General features: G+C 28.8%; 1 protein-coding gene across 4 annotated transcripts in view; it reads right to left on the bottom strand.

Moving 5' to 3' along the window:
* Window positions 1-21,243: 21,243 nt before the first annotated feature.
* The window catches only part of LOC115225426 (serine-rich adhesin for platelets-like), a 6,806-nt gene continuing 5,549 nt past the window's right edge, over window positions 21,244-22,500 (bottom strand). For 2 of the 4 annotated variants that reach the window (XM_029796386.2, XM_036513995.1), the window contains one exon: window positions 21,244-22,500. This exon is cut by the window's right edge and continues 561 nt beyond it. In XM_029796386.2, the coding sequence (XP_029652246.2) occupies window positions 21,791-22,500 (710 nt within the window). In that variant the 3' untranslated portion in view covers window positions 21,244-21,790. The other 2 variants (XM_036513993.1, XM_036513994.1) reach the window with 2 other exon arrangements.

The raw sequence follows: 22,500 nt of genomic DNA on the forward strand, positions 1-22,500 counted from the left end.
AAGGGAGAAAATAGTCTCTGGGCTCTTAGGCTGTCGGGTAAGAATCCTGACTGTGATATACCTAGCTGGCCAAAATCATTTTTAATTTAAAAAAAAAGGAGAAAAGTAAAGTCTAGTATCATAATCAATAATCAACATATGTAAATATCAAACGAACAACGTAAACTTTTTGTAATTATGTTTTGTATTGTAATGTACTATCTCTGTAAGATTTTTATAATCATAATAAAGATTTAGGAAGCGACACCTACTGGTTTGGCTACGCTGCATTGAAAAGGGGCAATACCCCGAAACGCGTCTGTAGCTGCCGGCCAAGTAGTGTGGAGCGACTGACCTCCCTTGTTCAAAGGTTATATGGATACAGTTTGTGTATCAAATATAACCTTTGAACAAGGTTATATATACATATATATATATACATATATATATATATATATACATATATATATATATACTTATATATATATATACTATATATATATATATATATACATATATATATATATACATATATATATATATATATATATATAATGTTGACATGTGCCGTTCAAAAGGCACTCCTTTCGGCTTGCTCTCCTTTCTGCCTGCTCTCCTTTTCCTGCTCTCCTTTTGTTTTGCACTCCTTTTGGCTTGCTCTTCTTTCTGCAATCTCTCCTTTTAGTTTGCTCTCCTTCTCCTGCTCTCCTTTTTCCTGCACTCCTTTCAGTTTGCTCTCCTTTCTGCCTGCTCTCCTTTATATTTGCTCTCCTTTCACTGCTCTCCTTTTGTCTTGCACTCCTTTTGTCTTGCTCTCCTTTCTGCTTGCTCTCCTGATTTGCTCTCCTTTTCCTGCTCTCCTTCTGTCTTGCACTCCTTTCGGTTTGCTCTCCCTTCTGCCTGCTCTCCTTTTAATTTGCTCTCCTTCTCCTGCTCTCCTTTTTCTTGCACTTCTTTCGGCTTGCTCCTCTTTTTGCTTGCTCTCCTTTTCGTGCTCTCCTTTTGTTTTGCGCTCCATTTAGCTTGCTCTCCATTTGGCTTGCTCTCCTTATGGCAAATTTGAATTAGCATTTGTCTTCACTTTTATATGCTTATTTGCAATACTTCAACACATTTCGTTTTCTGAAAACTACTGTTATTTGAGTGATAACATTATCCAAGAGATCACTAAAGTCTCAACTGATTGATAATAAGCTTTGAGATCACTAAAGTCTCAAATGTGTACAACAAAAAATTTAGTGATCTGTTAACTAATTGATAATAAATATCACTAAAGTCTGTTGTTGTTTATCAACTAAATATTTGCTATATTTTGACATTTTCTAACCTGAAAACTTTTAAAAGCTTATTATCAATGAGTTAACCTAACAGAAAACTAAATTCTTTGTTGTTTTCCAAGTACACATTTGCAATATTTCGACTTTTTCTAACCTGAAAACTTTTGAGACTTTAGTGATGCATGTGTAAGTTTGTTTTTCCTTCTCATGTCAATTGTATCATTATCTTGACTTCCAACTAAGCCACAGACCTCTGTGATACAATCTGACATGGCCAAAATGTCATGCAACTCTTTGATGACCTCCATCAGATTGTATATCTTTTTCCTTGCAACTGGAAATTTTTTCTTTCAATAACTAAAAAATATTTAGAGAAAAAGGTTTTAAAATATCTGCGAACGTAAATTTTTAAAAAATTAGCATCAGTTTGTGGTGATATTATGAGTGGTGGCATTTTTGTGGCTAATGGTAGTAATGTATTTGTTTTAAATGAAGAGCTCAATCTGTGTGTGCATGATAGAGGTCAGCCTTGATTCACTAGACTTTAAAATCAAAGAATACCAGCCATGACCATTCTCATTTTTCCGGTACTGTGTCACATCATCCAATGTATCCTTTTCTAAAATGGTAGGATGTAATTTGGTTCAACATTATGATATATAAAACTAGAAGTAACCAGCTGCTTCATTTGACAACAAATTTTCTCTCTCCTTCAAACTGTGAGGCATTAGATAGGTGATAAGATCTTGAAATGTATGGTGTGAATTATTTGAAATCGAACAAATTGTGGATGGGTGTTGATGCTCTTATTATCAATCATTTAAGTTATCTTTACCTAACAAATCAATAAATTTTTTGTTTTTTAAGTACACAATTGCAACATTTGACACTTTTTAACCTGAAAACTTTTGAAACTTTAGTGATATTTTGGATGAATATAAGTTTATTATCAATCATTTAACTTTATCTTTACCTAACAGATCACTAAAATTTTTTTTGTTTTTCAACACATTTGCAATATTTTGACATTTTCTAACCTGGAAACTTTTAAAAAACTTTAGTGATCTCTTCGATAAATATAAGCGATCACTAAATATGAGATCATTAAATTCTTTGTTGTTATGGAAGTACACATTTGTAATATTTTGACATTTTCTAACCTGAAATCTTTTCAGACTTTAGTGATTTCTATAAGTGATCTCTATAAGCGTATTATCGATCAGGTAACTTATATTTATCTAACAGATCACAAAATTCTTTTTTATTTTTCAAGTACACATTTGCAATATTTTGACATTTTCTAACTTGGAAACTTTTCAAACTTATATAAGCGTATTATTATCAATCATTTAACTTATATTTACCTAACAGGTGACTAAATTTTTTTGCAATATTTTGACATTTTCTAACTTTAAAACTTTTGAGACTTTAGTGATATCATATTATCCAAGGTATCACTAAAGTCTCATTTAACTTATCTTTACCTAACAGATCATTAAATTTTTTGTTGCTTTTCAAGTACACATTGGCAACATTCTTTGTTGTTATAGAAGTACACGTTTGCAATATTTCTAACTTAATATTTCTAACCTGACAACTTTTGAGACTTTTTTATAAATATAAGCGTATTATCAATCAGGTAACTTATATTTAGATCACTAAATTCTTTTTTGTTATTCAAGTACAAATTTGCAATAAATTAACATTTTCTGACCTAAAAACTTTTCAGACTTTATCTCTTGGATAAATATAAGCTTATCAATCAGTTAACTTTCCCTAAAAGATCACTAAACTTTTCAATGCTTTTCAAGTAGACAGTTGCAATATTTATCCAAGACTTTAGTGATCTCTTGTATAAGCATAAGTTTATTTTCACTGTTACCTTGGATAAATATAAGCGTATTATCGATCAGGTAACTTATATTTACCTAACAGATCACTAAATTTTTGTTCCTTTTCAAGTAAACATATGCAATATTTTGAGATTTTCTAACCTGGAAACTTTTGAAACTCTAGTGATCTCTTTGATAAGTATAAGCTTATTTTCACTCAGTTAACATATCTACCTAACAGATCACTAAATTCTTTTTTGCTTTTCAAGTACACATTTGCAATAATTTGACATTGTCTAACCTGAAAAATTTTAAAAGATAAGTATAAGTTTATTATCAATCAGTTAACTTATATTTACCTAACATATAACTAAATTCTTTGGATAAGCATAAGCTTATCAATCAGTTAACAGATCACTAAATCCTTTTTACTTTTAAAGTAAACATTTTCTAACCTGTGAATTTTGAAACTTTAGTGATCTCTCGGATAAGCATAAGCTTATTTTCTAAACTGAAAACATTTGACACTTTAGTAATCTCTTAAATAAGTATAAGATTTTTTCACTAAGATCACTAACAGATCACTAACAGATCACTAAATTCTTTTTTGTTTTTCAAGTACACATTTGCAATATTTTGATATTTTCTAAGCTGAAAACTTTTGAGACTTTAGTACACATTTGCAATATTTTCAACATTTGCAACATTTTCTATCCTGAAAACTTTTAAGACTTTAGTGATCTCTTGGATAATTATAAGCGTACTATCACTAAATACTGTGTTGTTATTGAAGTACAGATTTGCAATATTTGGACTTTTTGTAAGTTAAAAAAACTTTTAAGAGTTTTGTGATATAAGCTACCTTATATTTACCTAACAGATCACTAAATTCTTGTTACTTTTCAAGTACACATTTGCAATATTTGGAAACTTTTAAAACTTTAGTGATCTCTTGGATAAGGATAAGCTTATCAATCAGTTAATATTTTTTAAACTGGAAATTTTGAAACTCAGTTAACATGGATAAATATAAGCGTATTATTGATCAGGTAAGTTATATTTACCTAACAGATCACGAAATTCTTTTTTGTTTTTCAAGTACACATTTGCAATAATTTGACATTCTAATCTGCAAATTTTGAAACTTTAGTGACCTCTCGGATAAGCATAAGCTTATTTTCGCAGCCTGAAAACTTTTCAGACAAGTGATATCTTGGATAAATATAAGCTTTTTATCAATCAGCTAACATATCGAGCTGAGAGATAACCAAATTTTTTGTTGTTTTTCAAGTACAATAATGCAATATTTTGATATTTTCTAACCTGAAAACATTTGATACTTTAGTGATCTCTTGGATAAATATAAGCGTATTATCAATCAGGTAACTTATAAACCTGAAAACTTTTGAGACTTTATTCATCTGTAAGATAAATATAAACTTATATTAACCTAACAGATTACTAAACTCTCTGTTGATAACATATTACAAAATTATATATTGTTGTAGAAGTACACATTTGCAATATTTTGACATTTTCTAACCTGAAAACATTTGAGACTTTAGTGATCTCTTGGATAAATATAAGCGTATTATCGATCAGGTAACTTATATTTACCTAACAGATCACTAAATTTTTGTTCCTTTTCAAGTAAACATATGCAATATTTTGAGATTTTCTAACCTGGAAACTTTTGAAACTCTAGTGATCTCTTGGATAAGTATAAGCTTATTTTCACTCAGTTAACATATCTACCTAACAGATCACTAAATTCTTTTTTGCTTTTCAAGTACACATTTGCAATAATTTGACATTGTCTAACCTGAAAAATTTTAAAAGATAAGTATAAGTTTATTATCAATCAGTTAACTTATATTTACCTAACATATAACTAAATTCTTTGGATAAGCATAAGCTTATCAATCAGTTAACAGATCACTAAATCCTTTTTACTTTTAAAGTAAACATTTTCTAACCTGTGAATTTTGAAACTTTAGTGATCTCTCGGATAAGCATAAGCTTATTTTCTAAACTGAAAACATTTGACACTTTAGTAATCTCTTAAATAAGTATAAGCTTCTTTCACTAAGATCACTAACAGATCACTAACAGATCACTAAATTCTCTTTTGTTTTTCAAGTACACATTTGCAATATTTTGAGATTTTCTAACCTGAAAACATTTAGACTTTAGTGATCTCTTGGATAAATACAATCGTATTATCAATCAGGTAACTTATATTTACCTGCAAGTACACATTTGCAATAATTTGACATTTTCTAACCTGAAAACTTTTGAGACTTTAGTACACATTTGCAATATTTTCAACAGTTGCAACATTTTCTATCCTGAAAACTTTTGAGACTTTATTCATCTGTAAGATAAATATAAACTTATATTTACCTAACAGATCACTAAATTCTTGTTACTTTTCAAGTACATATTTGCAATATTTTGACACTCTCTAACCTGGAAACTTTTAAAACTTTAGTGATCTCTTGGATAAGGATAAGCTTATCAAACAGTTAATATTCTTTTTTCTTTTTAAAGAAGCTGAGATCACTAAATTTTTTGTTGTTTTCCAAGTATAAGTATATGAAATATTTTGACATTTTCTAACCTGAAAACTTTTGATACTTTAGTAATCTCTTGGATAAGTATAAGCTTTTTTCACTAAGATCACTAACAGATCACTAACAGATTACTAAATTCTTTTTTGTTTTTCAAGTACACATTTGCAATAATTTGACATTCTAATCTGCAAATTTAGGAAACTTTAGTGACCTCTCGGATAAGCATAAGCTTATTTTCGCAGCCTGAAAACTTTTCAGACAAGTGATATCTTGGATAAATATAAGCTTTTTATCAATCAGCTAACATATCGAGCTGAGAGATAACCAAATTTTTTGTTGTTTTTCAAGTACAATAATGCAATATTTTGATATTTTCTAACCTGAAAACATTTGAGACTTTAGTGATCTCTTGGATAAATATAAGCGTATTATCGATCAGGTAACTTATATTTACCTAACAGATCACTAAATTCTTGTTACTTTTCAAGTACATATTTGCAATATTTTAACACTTTCTAACCTGGAAACTTTTAAAACTTTAGTGATCTCTTGGATAAGGATAAGCTTATCAATCAGTTAATATTCTTTTTTTCTTTTTAAAGAAGCTGAGATCACTAAATTTTTTGTTGTTTCCAAGTACACATATGAAATATTTTGACATTTTCTAACCTGAAAACTTTTGATACTTTAGTAATCTCTTGGATAAGCTTTTTTCACTAAGATCACTAACAGATCACTAACAGATCACTAAATTCTTTTTTGTTTTTCAAGTACACATTTGCAATATTTTGATATTTTCTAAGCTGAAAACTTTTGAGACTTTAGTACACATTTGCAATATTTTCAACATTTGCAACATTTTCTATCCTGAAAACTTTTAAGACTTTAGTGATCTCTTGGATAATTATAAGCGTACTATCACTAAATACTGTGTTGTTATTGAAGTACAGATTTGCAATATTTGGACTTTTTGTAAGTTAAAAAAACTTTTAGAGTTTTGTGATATAAGCTACCTTATAACAGATCACTAAATTCTTGTTACTTTTCAGTACACATTTGCAATATTTGGAAACTTTTAAAACTTTAGTGATCTCTGGATAAGGATAAGCTTATCAATCAGTTAATATTTTTTAAACTGGAAATTTTGAAACTCAGTTAACATGGATAAATATAAGCGTATTATTGATCAGGTAAGTTATATTTACCTAACAGATAACGAAATTCTTTTTTGTTTTTCAAGTACACATTTGCAATAATTTGACATTCTAATCTGCAAATTTTGAAACTTTAGTGACCTCTCGGATAAGCATAAGCTTATTTTCGCAGCCTGAAAACTTTTCAGACAAGTGATATCTTGGATAAATATAAGCTTTTTATCAATCAGCTTACATATCGAGCTGAGAGATAACCAAATTTTTTGTTGTTTTTCATGTACAATAATGCAATATTTTGATATTTTCTAACCTGAAAACATTTGATACTTTAGTGATCTCTTGGATAAATATAAGCGTATTATCGATCAGGTAACTTATATTTACCTAACAGATCACTAAATTTTTGTTCCTTTTCAAGTAAACATATGCAATATTTTGAGATTTTCTAACCTGGAAACTTTTGAAACTCTTTTAAATAACTCTCGGATAAGCATAAGCTTATTTTCGCAGCCTGAAAACTTTTCAGACAAGTGATATCTTGGATAAATATAAGCTTTTTATCAATCAGCTAACATATCGAGCTGAGAGATAACCAAATTTTTTGTTGTTTTTCAAGTCCAATAATGCAATATTTTGATATTTTCTAACCTGAAAACATTTGATACTTTAGTGATCTCTTGGATAAATATAAGCGTATTATCAATCAGGTAACTTATAAACCTGAAAACTTTTGAGACTTTATTCATCTGTAAGATAAATATAAACTTATATTAACCTAACAGATTACTAAACTCTCTGTTGATAACATATTACAAAATTATATATTGTTGTAGAAGTACACATTTGCAATATTTTGATATTTTCTAACCTGAAAACATTTGAGACTTTAGTGATCTCTTGGATAAATATAAGATAAGTATAAGTTTATTATCAATCAGTTAACTTATATTTACCTAACATATAACTAAATTCTTTGGATAAGCATAAGCTTATCAATCAGTTAACAGATCACTAAATCCTTTTTACTTTTAAAGTAAACATTTTCTAACCTGTGAATTTTGAAACTTTAGTGATCTCTCGGATAAGCATAAGCTTATTTTCTAAACTGAAAACATTTGACACTTTAGTAATCTCTTAAATAAGTATAAGCTTTTTTCACTAAGATCACTAACAGATCACTAACAGATCACTAAATTCTTTTTTGTTTTTCAAGTACACATTTGCAATATTTTGATATTTTCTAAGCTGAAAACTTTTGAGACTTTAGTGATCGCTCGGATAAGCGTAAGCTTATTTTCACTCAGTTAACTTATATTAACCTAACAGATTACTAAATTCTATGTTGTTATAGAAGTACAGATTTGCAATATTTTGACATTTTCTAACCTGAAAACATTTGAGACTTTAGTAATCTCTTGGATAAATACAATCGTATTATCAATCAGGTAACTTACCTGCAAGTACACATTTGCAATAATTTGACATTTTCTATGCTGAAAACTTTTGAGACTTTAGTACACATTTGCAATATTTTCAACAGTTGCAACATTTTCTATCCTGAAAACTTTTGAGACTTTATTCATCTGTAAGATAAATATAAACTTATATTTACCTAACAGATCACTAAATTCTTGTTACTTTTCAAGTACATATTTGCAATATTTTGACACTTTCTAACCTGGAAACTTTTAAAGCTTTAGTGATCTCTTGGATAAGGATAAGCTTATCAATCAGTTAATATTCTTTTTTCTTTTTAAAGAAGCTGAGATCACTAAATTCTTTTTTGCTTTTCAAGTACACATTTGCAATAATTTGGCATTGTCTAACCTGAAAACTTTTAAGACCTTTCTGATCACTTGGATAAATGTAGTCTTATTATCAATCAGAATTTCTTTTTTCTTTTTAAAGTACACATTTTCTTACCTGGAAATTTTGAAACTTTAGTGATCTCTTGGATAAGCATAAATTTATTTTCATTGTTCACTTGGATAAATATAAGCGTATTATCGATCAGGTAACATTCTTTTTTGTTTTTCATGTACACATTTGCAATAATTTGATATTTCCTAATCTGGAATTTTTAACTTTAGTGATCTCTCGGATAAGCATGAGCTTATTTTCACTCAGTTAACTTATATTAACCTAACAGACTACTAAATTCCTTGTTGTTATAGAAGTACACATTTGCAATATTTTGACATTTTCAAACCTGAAAACATTTGAGACTTTACTGATCTCTTGGATAAATATAAGCGTATTATCGATCAGGTAACTTATATTTACCTAACAGATCACTAAATTATTTTTTGTTTTTCATGTACACATTTGCAATATTTTTAAATTTTCTAACCTGAAAACTTTTGAGACATTATCAATCAGTTAACTTATATTTACCTAACATATTACAAAATTATATATTGTTGTAGAAGTACACATTTGCAATATTTTGACATTTTCTAACCTGAAAACATTTGAGACTTTAGTGATCTCTTGGATAAATATAAGGTAACTTATATTTACCTAATTGATCACTAAATTCTTTTTTGTCTTTCTAGTACACATATGCAATAACTTGACATTTTCTAACCTGAAAATTTTGAGACTTTATTCATCTGTAAGATAAATATAATCTTATTATTAATCAGTTATTATGAATCAGATCACTAAATTCTTGTTACTTATTAAGTACACATTTGCAATATTTCGACATTTTCTAACCTGGAAACTTTCGAAACTTTAGTGAACTTTTGGATAAGTATAAGCTTATCAATCAGTTAACTTATATTAACGTAACAGATCACTAAATTCTTTTTCTTTTTAAAGTACACGTTTTTTAACCTGTGAATTTTGAAACTTTAGTGATCTCTCGGATAAGCATAAGCTTATTTTCTAAACTGAAAACATTTGACACTTTAGTAATCTCTTAAATAAGTATAAGCTTTTTTCACTAAGATCACTAACAGATCACTAACAGATCACTAAATTCTTTTTTGTTTTTCAATATTTTTTGCAATATTTTGATATTTTCTAAGCTGAAAACTTTTGATACTTTAGTAATCTCTTGGATAAGTATAAGCTTTTTTCACTAAGATCACTAACAGATCACTAAATTCTTTTTTGTTTTTCAATATTTTTTGCAATATTTTGACATTTTCTAACCTGAAAACTTTTGATACTTTAGTAATCTCTTGGATAAGTATAAGCTTTTTTCACTAAGATCACTAACAGATCACTAACAGATCACTAAATTCTTTTTTGTTTTTCAATATTTTTTGCAATATTTTGATATTTTCTAAGCTGAAAACTTTTGAGACTTTAGTTATCTTATGGATAAATATAAGCGTATTATCAATCAGGTAACTTATATTTAGCTAACAGATCACTAATTTTTTGTTGTTTTCCAAGTACACATATGCAATATTTTGACATTTTATAACCTTAAAACATTTGAGATTTTAGTGGTCTCTTAGATAAGTTTAAGCTTTTTATCAATCAGTTTACTTATATCTAAGAGATCACTAATTTCTTATATCACTTATACCAATCAGTTAACTTATAACTAATAGACCACTAATTTCTTCCTTGGTTTTCAAGTACACATATACAATATTTTGACATTTTCTAATCTGGAAACTTTTGAGACTTTAGTGATATCATATTATCCAAGGTATCACTAAAGTCTCATTTAACTTATCTTTACCTAACAGATCATTAAATTTTTTGTTGCTTTTCAAGTACACATTGGCAACATTCTTTGTTGTTATAGAAGTACACGTTTGCAATATTTCTAACTTAATATTTCTAACCTGAGACTTTTTTATAAATATAAGCGTATTATCAATCAGGTAACTTATATTTAGATCACTAAATTCTTTTTTGTACAAATTTGCAATAAATTAACATTTTCTAACCAAAAACTTTTCAGACTTTATCTCTTGGATAAATATAAGCTTATCAATCAGTTAACTTAACTTTCCCTAAAAGATCACTAAACTTTTCGATGCTTTTCAAGTAGACAGTTGCAATATTTATCCAAGACTTTAGTGATCTCTTGTATAAGTATAAGTTTATTCTCACTGTTACCTTGGATAAATATAAGCGTATTATTGATCAGGTAACTTATATTTACCTAACAGATCACTAAATTTTTGTTCCTTTTCAAGTAAACATATGCAATATTTTGAGATTTTCTAACCTGGAAACTTTTGAAACTCTAGTGATCTCTTGGATAAGTATAAGCTTATTTTCACTCAGTTAACATATCTACCTAACAGATCACTAATTCTTTTTTGCTTTTCAAGTACACATTTGCAATAATTTGACATTGTCTAACCTAAAATTGTCTAACCTGAAAAAAAGTTTATTATCAATCAGTTAACTTATATTTACCTAACATATAACTAAATTCTTTGGATAAGCATAAGCTTATCAATCAGTTAACAGATCACTAAATCCTTTTTACTTTTAAAGTAAACATTTTCTAACCTGTGAATTTTGAAACTTTAGTGATCTCTCGGATAAGCATAAGCTTATTTTCTAAACTGAAAACATTTGACACTTTAGTAATCTCTTAAATAAGTATAAGATTTTTTCACTAAGATCACTAACAGATCACTAACAGATCACTAAATTCTTTTTTGTTTTTCAAGTACACATTTGCAATATTTTGAGATTTTTTATCCTGAAAACTTTTAAGACTTTAGTGATCTCTTGGATAATTATAAGCGTACTATCACTAAATACTGTGTTGTTATTGAAGTACAGATTTGCAATATTTGGACTTTTTGTAAGTTAAAAAAACTTTTAAAAGTTTTGTGATATAAGCTACCTTATATTTACCTAACAGATCACTAAATTCTTGTTACTTTTCAAGTACACATTTGCAATATTTGGAAACTTTTAAAACTTTAGTGATCTCTGGATAAGGATAAGCTTATCAATCAGTTAATATTTTTTAAACTGGAAATTTTGAAACTCAGTTAACATGGATAAATATAAGCGTATTATTGATCAGGTAAGTTATATTTACCTAACAGATCACTAATTTTTTTTGTTTTTCAATATTTTTTGCAATATTTTGACATTTTCTAACCTGAAAACTTTTGATACTTTAGTAATCTCTTGGATAAGTATAAGCTTTTTTCACTAAGATCACTAACAGATCACTAACAGATCACTAAATTCTTTTTTGTTTTTCAATATTTTTTGCAATATTTTGATATTTTCTAAGCTGAAAACTTTTGAGACTTTAGTTATCTTATGGATAAATATAAGCGTATTATCAATCAGGTAACTTATATTTAGCTAACAGATCACTAATTTTTTTGTTGTTTTCCAAGTACACATATGCAATATTTTGACATTTTATAACCTTAAAACATTTGAGATTTTAGTGGTCTCTTAGATAAGTTTAAGCTTTTTATCAATCAGTTTACTTATATCTAAGAGATCACTAATTTCTTATATCACTTATACCAATCAGTTAACTTATAACTAATAGACCACTAATTTCTTCCTTGGTTTTCAAGTACACATATACAATATTTTGACATTTTCTAATCTGGAAACTTTTGAGACTTTAGTGATATCATATTATCCAAGGTATCACTAAAGTCTCATTTAACTTATCTTTACCTAACAGATCATTAAATTTTTTGTTGCTTTTCAAGTACACATTTGCAACATTCTTTGTTGTTATAGAAGTACACGTTTGCAATATTTCTAACTTAATATTTCTAACCTGAGACTTTTTTATAAATATAAGCGTATTATCAATCAGGTAACTTATATTTAGATCACTAAATTCTTTTTTGTTATTCAAGTACAAATTTGCAATAAATTAACATTTTCTAACCAAAAACTTTTCAGACTTTATCTCTTGGATAAATATAAGCTTATCAATCAGTTAACTTAACTTTCCCTAAAAGATCACTAAACTTTTCGATGCTTTTCAAGTAGACAGTTGCAATATTTATCCAAGACTTTAGTGATCTCTTGTATAAGTATAAGTTTATTTTCACTGTTACCTTGGATAAATATAAGCGTATTATCGATCAGGTAACTTATATTTACCTAACAGATCACTAAATTTTTGTTCCTTTTCAAGTAAACATATGCAATATTTTGAGATTTTCTAACCTGGAAACTTTTGAAACTCTAGTGATCTCTTGGATAAGTATAAGCTTATTTTCACTCAGTTAACATATCTACCTAACAGATCACTAAATTCTTTTTTGCTTTTCAAGTACACATTTGCAATAATTTGACATTGTCTAACCTAACATTGTCTAACCTGAAAAAAAGTTTATTATCAATCAGTTAACTTATATTTACCTAACATATAACTAAATTCTTTGGATAAGCATAAGCTTATCAATCAGTTAACAGATCACTAAATCCTTTTTACTTTTAAAGTAAACATTTTCTAACCTGTGAATTTTGAAACTTTAGTGATCTCTCGGATAAGCATAAGCTTATTTTCTAAACTGAAAACATTTGACACTTTAGTAATCTCTTAAATAAGTATAAGATTTTTTCACTAAGATCACTAACAGATCACTAACAGATCACTAAATTCTTTTTTGTTTTTCAAGTACACATTTGCAATATTTTGAGATTTTTATCCTGAAAACTTTTAAGACTTTAGTGATCTCTTGGATAATTATAAGCGTACTATCACTAAATACTGTGTTGTTATTGAAGTACAGATTTGCAATATTTGGACTTTTTGTAAGTTAAAAAAACTTTTAAGAGTTTTGTGATATAAGCTACCTTATAACAGATCACTAAATTCTTGTTACTTTTCAAGTACACATTTGCAATATTTGGAAACTTTTAAAACTTTAGTGATCTCTTGGATAAGGATAAGCTTATCAATCAGTTAATATTTTTTAAACTGGAAATTTTGAAACTCAGTTAACATGGATAAATATAAGCGTATTATTGATCAGGTAAGTTATATTTACCTAACAGATCACTAAATTCTTTTTTGTTTTTCAAGTACACATTTGCAATAATTTGACATTCTAATCTGCAAATTTTGAAACTTTAGTGACCTCTCGGATAAGCATAAGCTTATTTTCGCAGCCTGAAAACTTTTCAGACAAGTGATATCTTGGATAAATATAAGCTTTTTATCAATCAGCTAACATATCGAGCTTATCGAGAGATAACCAAATTTTTTGTTGTTTTTCAAGTACAATAATGCAATATTTTGATATTTTCTAACCTGAAAACATTTGATACTTTAGTGATCTCTTGGATAAATATAAGCGTATTATCAATCAGGTAACTTATATTTACCTACAAGTACACATTTGCAATAATTTGACATTTTCTAACCTGAAAACTTTTGAGACTTTATTCATCTGTAAGATAAATATAAATTTATATTTACCTAAGAGATCACTAAATTCTTCTTATTCTTATGTACACATTTGTAATATTTTGGCATTTTCTAACCTGAAAATTTTAAGACTTTATTCATCTGTAAAATAAATATAAACTTATATTAACCTAACAGATCACTAAATTCTTTTTTGTTTTTCAAGTACACATTTGCAATAATTTGACATTTTCTAACCTGAAAATTTTAAGACCTTTGTGATCACTTGGATAAATGTAGGCTTATTATCAATCAGTTAACTTATATTAACATAACAGATCACTAAATTCTTTTTTCTTTTTAAAGTACACATTTTCTTACCTGGAAATTTTGAAACTTTAGTGATCTCTTGGATAAGCATAAATTATTTTCATTGTTCACTTGGATAAATATAAGCGTATTATCGATTAGGTAACATTCTTTTTTGTTTTTCATGTACACATTTGCAATAATTTGATATTTCCTAATCTGGAATTTTTAAACTTTAGTGATCTCTCGGATAAGCATGAGCTTATTTTCACTCAGTTAACTTATATTAACCTAACAGACTACTAAATTCCTTGTTGTTATAGAAGTACACATTTGCAATATTTTGACATTTTCTAACCTGAAAACTTTTGATACTTTAGTAATCTCTTGGATAAGTATAAGCTTTTTTCACTAAGATCACTAACAGATCACTAACAGATCACTAAATTCTTTTTTGTTTTTCAATATTTTTTGCAATATTTTGATATTTTCTAAGCTGAAAACTTTTGAGACTTTAGTGATCTCTTGGATAAATATAAGCGTATTATCAATCAGGTAACTTATATTTAGCTAACAGATCACTAATTTTTTTGTTGTTTTCCAAGTACACATATGCAATATTTTGACATTTTATAACCTTAAAACATTTGAGATTTTAGTGGTCTCTTAGATAAGTTTAAGCTTTTTATCAATCAGTTTACTTATATCTAAGAGATCACTAATTTCTTATATCACTTATACCAATCAGTTAACTTATAACTAATAGACCACTAATTTCTTCCTTGGTTTTCAAGTACACATATACAATATTTTGACATTTTCTAATCTGGAAACTTTTGAGACTTTAGTGATATCATATTATCCAGATCATTAAATTTTTTGTTGCTTTTCAAGTACACATTTGCAACATTCTTTGTTGTTATAGAAGTACACGTTTGCAATATTTCTAACTTAATATTTCTAACCTGAGACTTTTTTATAAATATAAGCGTATTATCAATCAGGTAACTTATATTTAGATCACTAAATTCTTTTTTGTTTTTCAAGTACACATTTGCAATAATTTGACATTTTCTAACCTGAAAACTTTTAAGACTTTAGTGATCTCTTGGATAAATATAAGCTTATCAATCAGTTAACTTAACTTTCCCTAAAAGATCACTAAACTTTTCGATGCTTTTCAAGTAGACAGTTGCAATATTTATCCAAGACTTTAGTGATCTCTTGTATAAGTATAAGTTTATTTTCACTGTTACCTTGGATAAATATAAGCGTATTATCGATCAGGTAACTTATATTTACCTAACAGATCACTAAATTTTTGTTCCTTTTCAAGTAAACATATGCAATATTTTGAGATTTTCTAACCTGGAAACTTTTGAAACTCTAGTGATCTCTTGGATAAGTATAAGCTTATTTTCACTCAGTTAACATATCTACCTAACAGATCACTAAATTCTTTTTTGCTTTTCAAGTACACATTTGCAATAATTTGACATTGTCTAACCTGAAAAATTTTAAAAGATAAGTATAAGTTTATTATCAATCAGTTAACTTATATTTACATAACATATAACTAAATTCTTTGGATAAGCATAAGCTTATCAATCAGTTAACAGATCACTAAATCCTTTTTACTTTTAAAGTAAACATTTTCTAACCTGTGAATTTTGAAACTTTAGTGATCTCTCGGATAAGCATAAGCTTATTTTCTAAACTGAAAACATTTGACACTTTAGTAATCTCTTAAATAAGTATAAGATTTTTTCACTAAGATCACTAACAGATCACTAACAGATCACTAAATTCTTTTTTGTTTTTCAAGTACACATTTGCAATATTTTGAGATTTTCTATCCTGAAAACTTTTAAGACTTTAGTGATCTCTTGGATAATTATAAGCGTACTATCACTAAATACTGTGTTGTTATTGAAGTACAGATTTGCAATATTTGGACTTTTTGTAAGTTAAAAAAACTTTTAAAAGTTTTGTGATATAAGCTACCTTATATTACCTAACAGATCACTAAATTCTTGTTACTTTTCAAGTACACATTTGCAATATTTGGAAACTTTTAAAACTTTAGTGATCTCTTGGATAAGGATAAGCTTATCAATCAGTTAATATTTTTTAAACTGGAAATTTTGAAACTCAGTTAACATGGATAAATATAAGCGTATTATTGATCAGGTAAGTTATATTTACCTAACAGATCACTAAATTCTTTTTTGTTTTTCAAGTACACATTGCAATAATTTGACATTCTAATCTGCAAATTTTGAAACTTTAGTGACCTCTCGGATAAGCATAAGCTTATTTTCGCAGCCTGAAAACTTTTCAGACAAGTGATATCTTGGATAAATATAAGCTTTTTATCAATCAGCTAACATATCGAGCTTATCGAGAGATAACCAAATTTTTTGTTGTTTTTCAAGTACAATAATGCAATATTTTGATATTTTCTAACCTGAAAACATTTGATACTTTAGTGATCTCTGGATAAATATAAGCGTATTATCAATCAGGTAACTTATATTTACCTACAAGTACACATTGCAATAATTTGACATTTTCTAACCTGAAAACTTTTGAGACTTTATTCATCTGTAAGATAAATATAAATTTATATTTACCTAAGAGATCACTAAATTCTTCTTATTCTTATGTACACATTTGTAATATTTTGGCATTTTCTAACCTGAAAATTTTAAGACTTTATTCATCTGTAAAATAAATATAAACTTATATTAACCTAACAGATCACTAAATTCTTTTTTGTTTTTCAAGTACACATTTGCAATAATTTGACATTTTCTAACCTGAAAACTTTTAAGACCTTTGTGATCACTTGGATAAATGTAGGCTTATTATCAATCAGTTAACTTATATTAACATAACAGATCACTAAATTCTTTTTTCTTTTTAAAGTACACATTTTCTTACCTGGAAATTTTGAAACTTTAGTGATCTCTTGGATAAGCATAAATTTATTTTCATTGTTCACTTGGATAAATATAAGCGTATTATCGATTAGGTAACATTCTTTTTTGTTTTTCATGTACACATTTGCAATAATTTGATATTTCCTAATCTGGAATTTTTAAACTTTAGTGATCTCTCGGATAAGCATGAGCTTATTTTCACTCAGTTAACTTATATTAACCTAACAGACTACTAAATTCCTTGTTGTTATAGAAGTACACATTTGCAATATTTTGACATTTTCAAACCTGAAAACTTTTGAAACATTATCAGTTAACTTATATTTACCTAACAGATTACTAAACTCTATGTTGTTATAGAAGTACACATTTGCAATATTTTTACATTTTCTAACCTGAAAGCATTTGAGACTTTAGTGATCTAAATCTGTTAGTGATCTGTTAATGATCTGTTAGTGATCTGTTAGTGATCTTAGAGAAAAAAGCTTATACTTATCCAAGAAATTACTAAAGTCTCAAAAGTTTTCAGGTTAGAAAATGTCAGAATATTGCACATGTGTACTTGAAAACCAAGGAAGAAATTAGTGGTCTATTAGTTATGAGTTAACTGATTGGTATAAGTGATATAAGAAATTAGTGATCTCTTAGATATAAGTAAACTGATTGATAAAAAGATTAAATTTATCCAAGAGACCACTAAAATCTCAAATGTTTTCAGGTTATAAAATGTCAAAATATTGCATATGTGTACATGGAAAACAACAAAAAAATTAGTGATCTGTTAGCTAAATATAAGTTACCTGATTGATATTACGCTTATATTTATCCAAAAGATCACTAAAGTGTCAAATGTTTTCAGGTCAGCACTAAAGTTTCAAAATTCACAGGTTAGAAAATATGTATTTAAAAAGAAAAAGAATTTGGTGATCTGTTACGTTAATATAAGTTAACTGATTGATAAGCTTATACTTATCCAAAAGTTCACTAAAGTTTCGAAAGTTTCCAGGTTAGAAAATGTCGAAATATTGCAAATGTGTACTTAATAAGTAACAAGAATTTAGTGATCTGATTCATAATAACTGATTGATAATAAGATTATATTTATCTTACAGATGAATAAAGTCTCAAAATTTTCAGGTTAGAAAATGTCAAATTATTGCATATGAATTTAGTGATCTATTAGGTAAATATAAGTTACCTGATTGATAATACGCTTATATTTATCCAAGAGATCACTAAAGTCTCAAATGTTTTCAGGTTAGAAAATGTCAAAATATTGCAAATGTTTACTTCTACAACAATATATAATTTTGTAATATGTTAGGCTAATATAAGTTAACTGATTGATAATGTCTCAAAAGTTTTCAGGTTAGAAAATTTCAAAATATTGCAAATGTGTACTTGAAAAACAAAAAATATAGTGATCTGTTAGGTAAATGTAAGTTACCTGACTGATAACACGCTCATATTTATCCAAGAGATCAGTAAAGTCTCAAATGTTTTCAGGTTTGAAAATGTCAAAATATTGCAAATGTGTACTTCTACAACAACAAGGAATTTAGTAGTCTGTTAGGTTAATATAAGTTAACTGAGTGAAAATAAGCTCATGCTTATCCGAGAGATCACTAAAGTTTCAAAATTCCAGATTAGGAAATATCAAATTATTGCAAATGTGTACATGAAAAACAAAAAAGAATGTTACCTGATCGATAATACGCTTATATTTATCCAAGTGAACAGTGAAAATAAATTTATGCTTATCCAAGAGATCACTAAAGTTTCAAAATTTCCAGGTAAGAAAATGTGTACTTTAAAAAGAAAAAAGAATTTAATGATCTGTTATGTTAATATAAGTTAACTGATTGATAATAAGCTTATACTTATCCAAGAGATCACAAAGGTCTTAAAAGTTTCCAGGTTAGAAAATGTCAAAATAGTGCAGATGTGTACTTAAAAAGTAACAAGAATTTAGTGATCTGTTAGGTAAATATAAGTTACCTGATTGATAATACCTAACAGATCACTAAATTCTTGTTACTTTTGAAGTACACATTTGCAATATTTTGACATTTTCTACCCTGGAAACTTTTGAAACTTAGGTAAATATAACGCTTATATTTATCCAACAGATCACTAAATTCTTTGGTGTTATTGAAATACACATTTGCAATATTTTGACTTTTCTAACCTGAAAACTTTTGAGACTTTAGTGATCTCTTGGATAAATAGAAGCGTAGTATCAATCAGGTAACATACTTACCTAACAGATCACTAGAGTATTTTTTTTGTTTTTCAAGTACACATTTGCAATATTTTGACATTTTGTAGCCTAAATATAATCTTATATAATCAGTTTAATTAGATCACAGAAATAACAGTAGTTTTCAGAAAGCGAAATGTGTCGAAATAATCATTAAGGTTTGCTAATTTAAATTTGTTGTTGTTGTTTGCAATAAGGAGAGCAAGCTAAATGGAGAGCAAGCTAAATGGAGCACAAGACAAAAGGAGAGCAGGTAAAGGAGAGCAGGCAGAAAGGAGAGCAATCCAAAAGGAGAGCAGGTAAAGGAGAGCAATCTAAAAAGGAGAGCAAACAGAAAGGAGTGCAAGACAAATGGAGAACATGAAAGGGAGAGCAAATAAAAAGGAGAGCAAGCCGAAAGGAGTGCAAGACAAAAGGAGAGCCGGATAAGGAGAGCAACCCAAAAGGAGAGCATGCAGAAAGGAGAGCGAACTTGTATGTATGTATGTAGGTATGTAAGTATGTATGTATGTAGGCATGTATGTATCTAAGTATGTATGTATCTAAGTATGTATGTATGTAGGTATACAGGTGTATGTATGTATGTACATATGTACATATGTATATAACAAGTGAAAGAATAGAGGTACTGGTATCACATTTATTTCCTGGTTACAGCCATTTCAACAACATGAATCAAATCATTTAACAACTTGGACAATCATGAACGTAAGCAATGATTATGTAACATAAACCAGACAGTCATTTCATCATAACCTAATGAATAAATTAATATAAGAAAAAAGATTAAATAGATTCACCAATATATAAGTACAGAGAATTTGGTGGGAGGACTTAATATTCTTGTAGATGAAGGTCCCAGCACAATCGCTTCTTACAAGTCTCTCTATGTGTGACCTTGGATGTCAGTAGATTGTCAGCAGCTGTATTGGTAGAGTGGAGGACTACAGTTTATAATGAGTCACTACAACTTTATGTGGTCCATTGTAACTGTTATTTGAAGTTTATGAAGGCATGTGGCTTAGTGGTTAGGGAGTTTGGCTCATGATCATAATGTAGTGAGTTCAATTTCCAGCAGTTTTGTGTCCTTGAGTAAGAAGCTTTATTTTATATTGTTCCAATCAACTTGACTGGCAAAAATGAGTCGTACCTGTACTCCAGAGAGCCAGCCTTGTCACACACTGTGTCACACCAAATCTCCCAGAGAACTAAGTAAAGGGTATGCATGTCTGTGGAATACTCAGCCACTTACACTTTAATTTCACAAGCAGGCTGTTCTGTTGATCAACTGAAATACTCATTGCTGTAACCAATGGTGTGCCAGTTTTTGTGTGTCCTTGAGCAAGACACTTTATTTCATGTTGCTCCAATCCACTCAGCTGGCAAAAATGAGTTGTACCTCTATTCCAAAGGACCAGCCTTATCATATTCTTTGTCAAACTAAACCTGCCTGGAATTATGTTAACGGTACGCATGTCTGTGGAGTGCTCAGCCACTTGCATGTTAATTTCACAAGCAGGCTGTTCTGTCAATCAGATCAGCTGGAACTCATCATCATCATAATCAACAGAGCACTAATTTTCTTCTTTACACTTTTTGTTTTTTAGGCTTTAAAGGGAACCAACATCTGATCCTAACTGAATTGTTTACCATTTCTGCAGACTGCAGAGGAATCCATGTGTTTGTGATACAGGTTTGGCTGTTACATATAATATGTGTGTCCAGATTTCATAATAGTATATACCTATAATGAGGAGAGTGTTAGAGGCAAGAGTGATGCATATCTGTACATTCAGGTTAGATAATTTGTGTCTATAGAGATGGAAATGATATGAGGGACACAGAACATCTATTTCTTGCATATTTAGATATTCAGGTTAAACAACTGGTGTCTTTAGTATTAGAAGTGGTACGGACAGGTGGGGATACAGGACATTCCTTTCTTTCATGTCTGGATATTCCCGTTAGATAACTTGTGTATATAGAGATAGGAGCCATAAAGGTAAGGCGAAATATGTATCTTTCATGAATCTGTGCATTTGGGTTAGACAGCTTGTGTCTATAGTGTTCAAAGTGGCATAGATAGATGGGGACAAGTATTTTCTGTATATCTGTGGATTCAAATTAAGATAACTGGTGTCTATAGAGATGGAAGTGGCATGAGTTGAGGGGATACAAGACATTTATCTCTGCTTGTTGCTGCAGAGCACCTTGATCGGCGTCCATGGGCAGTTTTAGGTCTAGTGGTTGATTTCTTCATTACCAGTGGCAGTGGAGTTGGAGGTGATGATGACTGTGATTCTGGCTTCCCATAGAAACTTTGTTCTTTTCCCTGATTTCTACCATTGTCCTCATCTGGTTGCTGGAATATCAAACTGGATTTCTTGTGTTCTGACACTAACCTCTTCATTTGCCATACATTGTGCTTTTCAGTCTTGCTAGCTATTTCAAGTTCCTCTTTATTTTGATCAACACCACAGTCAGCAAATCTTGTTGAACTCTCAGGATTATCAAGAGGAACATCTGTTCCAGTCTCTGCTTGACTTGATGTGAAGTTGGAAACTGGGTTTTTTGTTTGCCAATTCTGAAGGTTTGTCATCCTCAAGAAATTCACTTCAAGATTCTCCTCATGCAACAAACTTTTGCCTGCTTTAACAAAACCTGAACCCTTCTGAGGAGCAGACAACGTCTGCTCTTGAACACCAGCATCGTCATCACCTTCACCCTCATGCTGTTCCTTACTCATAAACGGAAACCCATATGTGGGTTTTGGGCTTTGTTTTGGCTCCTGTGACACGTCAATGGAGCTCTTTGCAGTAGAACTTGCAGACAGGAATTTCTTTCCTTTTG

The sequence above is a fragment of the Octopus sinensis genome, linkage group LG27, assembly GCF_006345805.1.
Source record: "Octopus sinensis linkage group LG27, ASM634580v1, whole genome shotgun sequence".
Classification (NCBI taxonomy): Eukaryota; Metazoa; Mollusca; class Cephalopoda; order Octopoda; family Octopodidae; genus Octopus; species Octopus sinensis.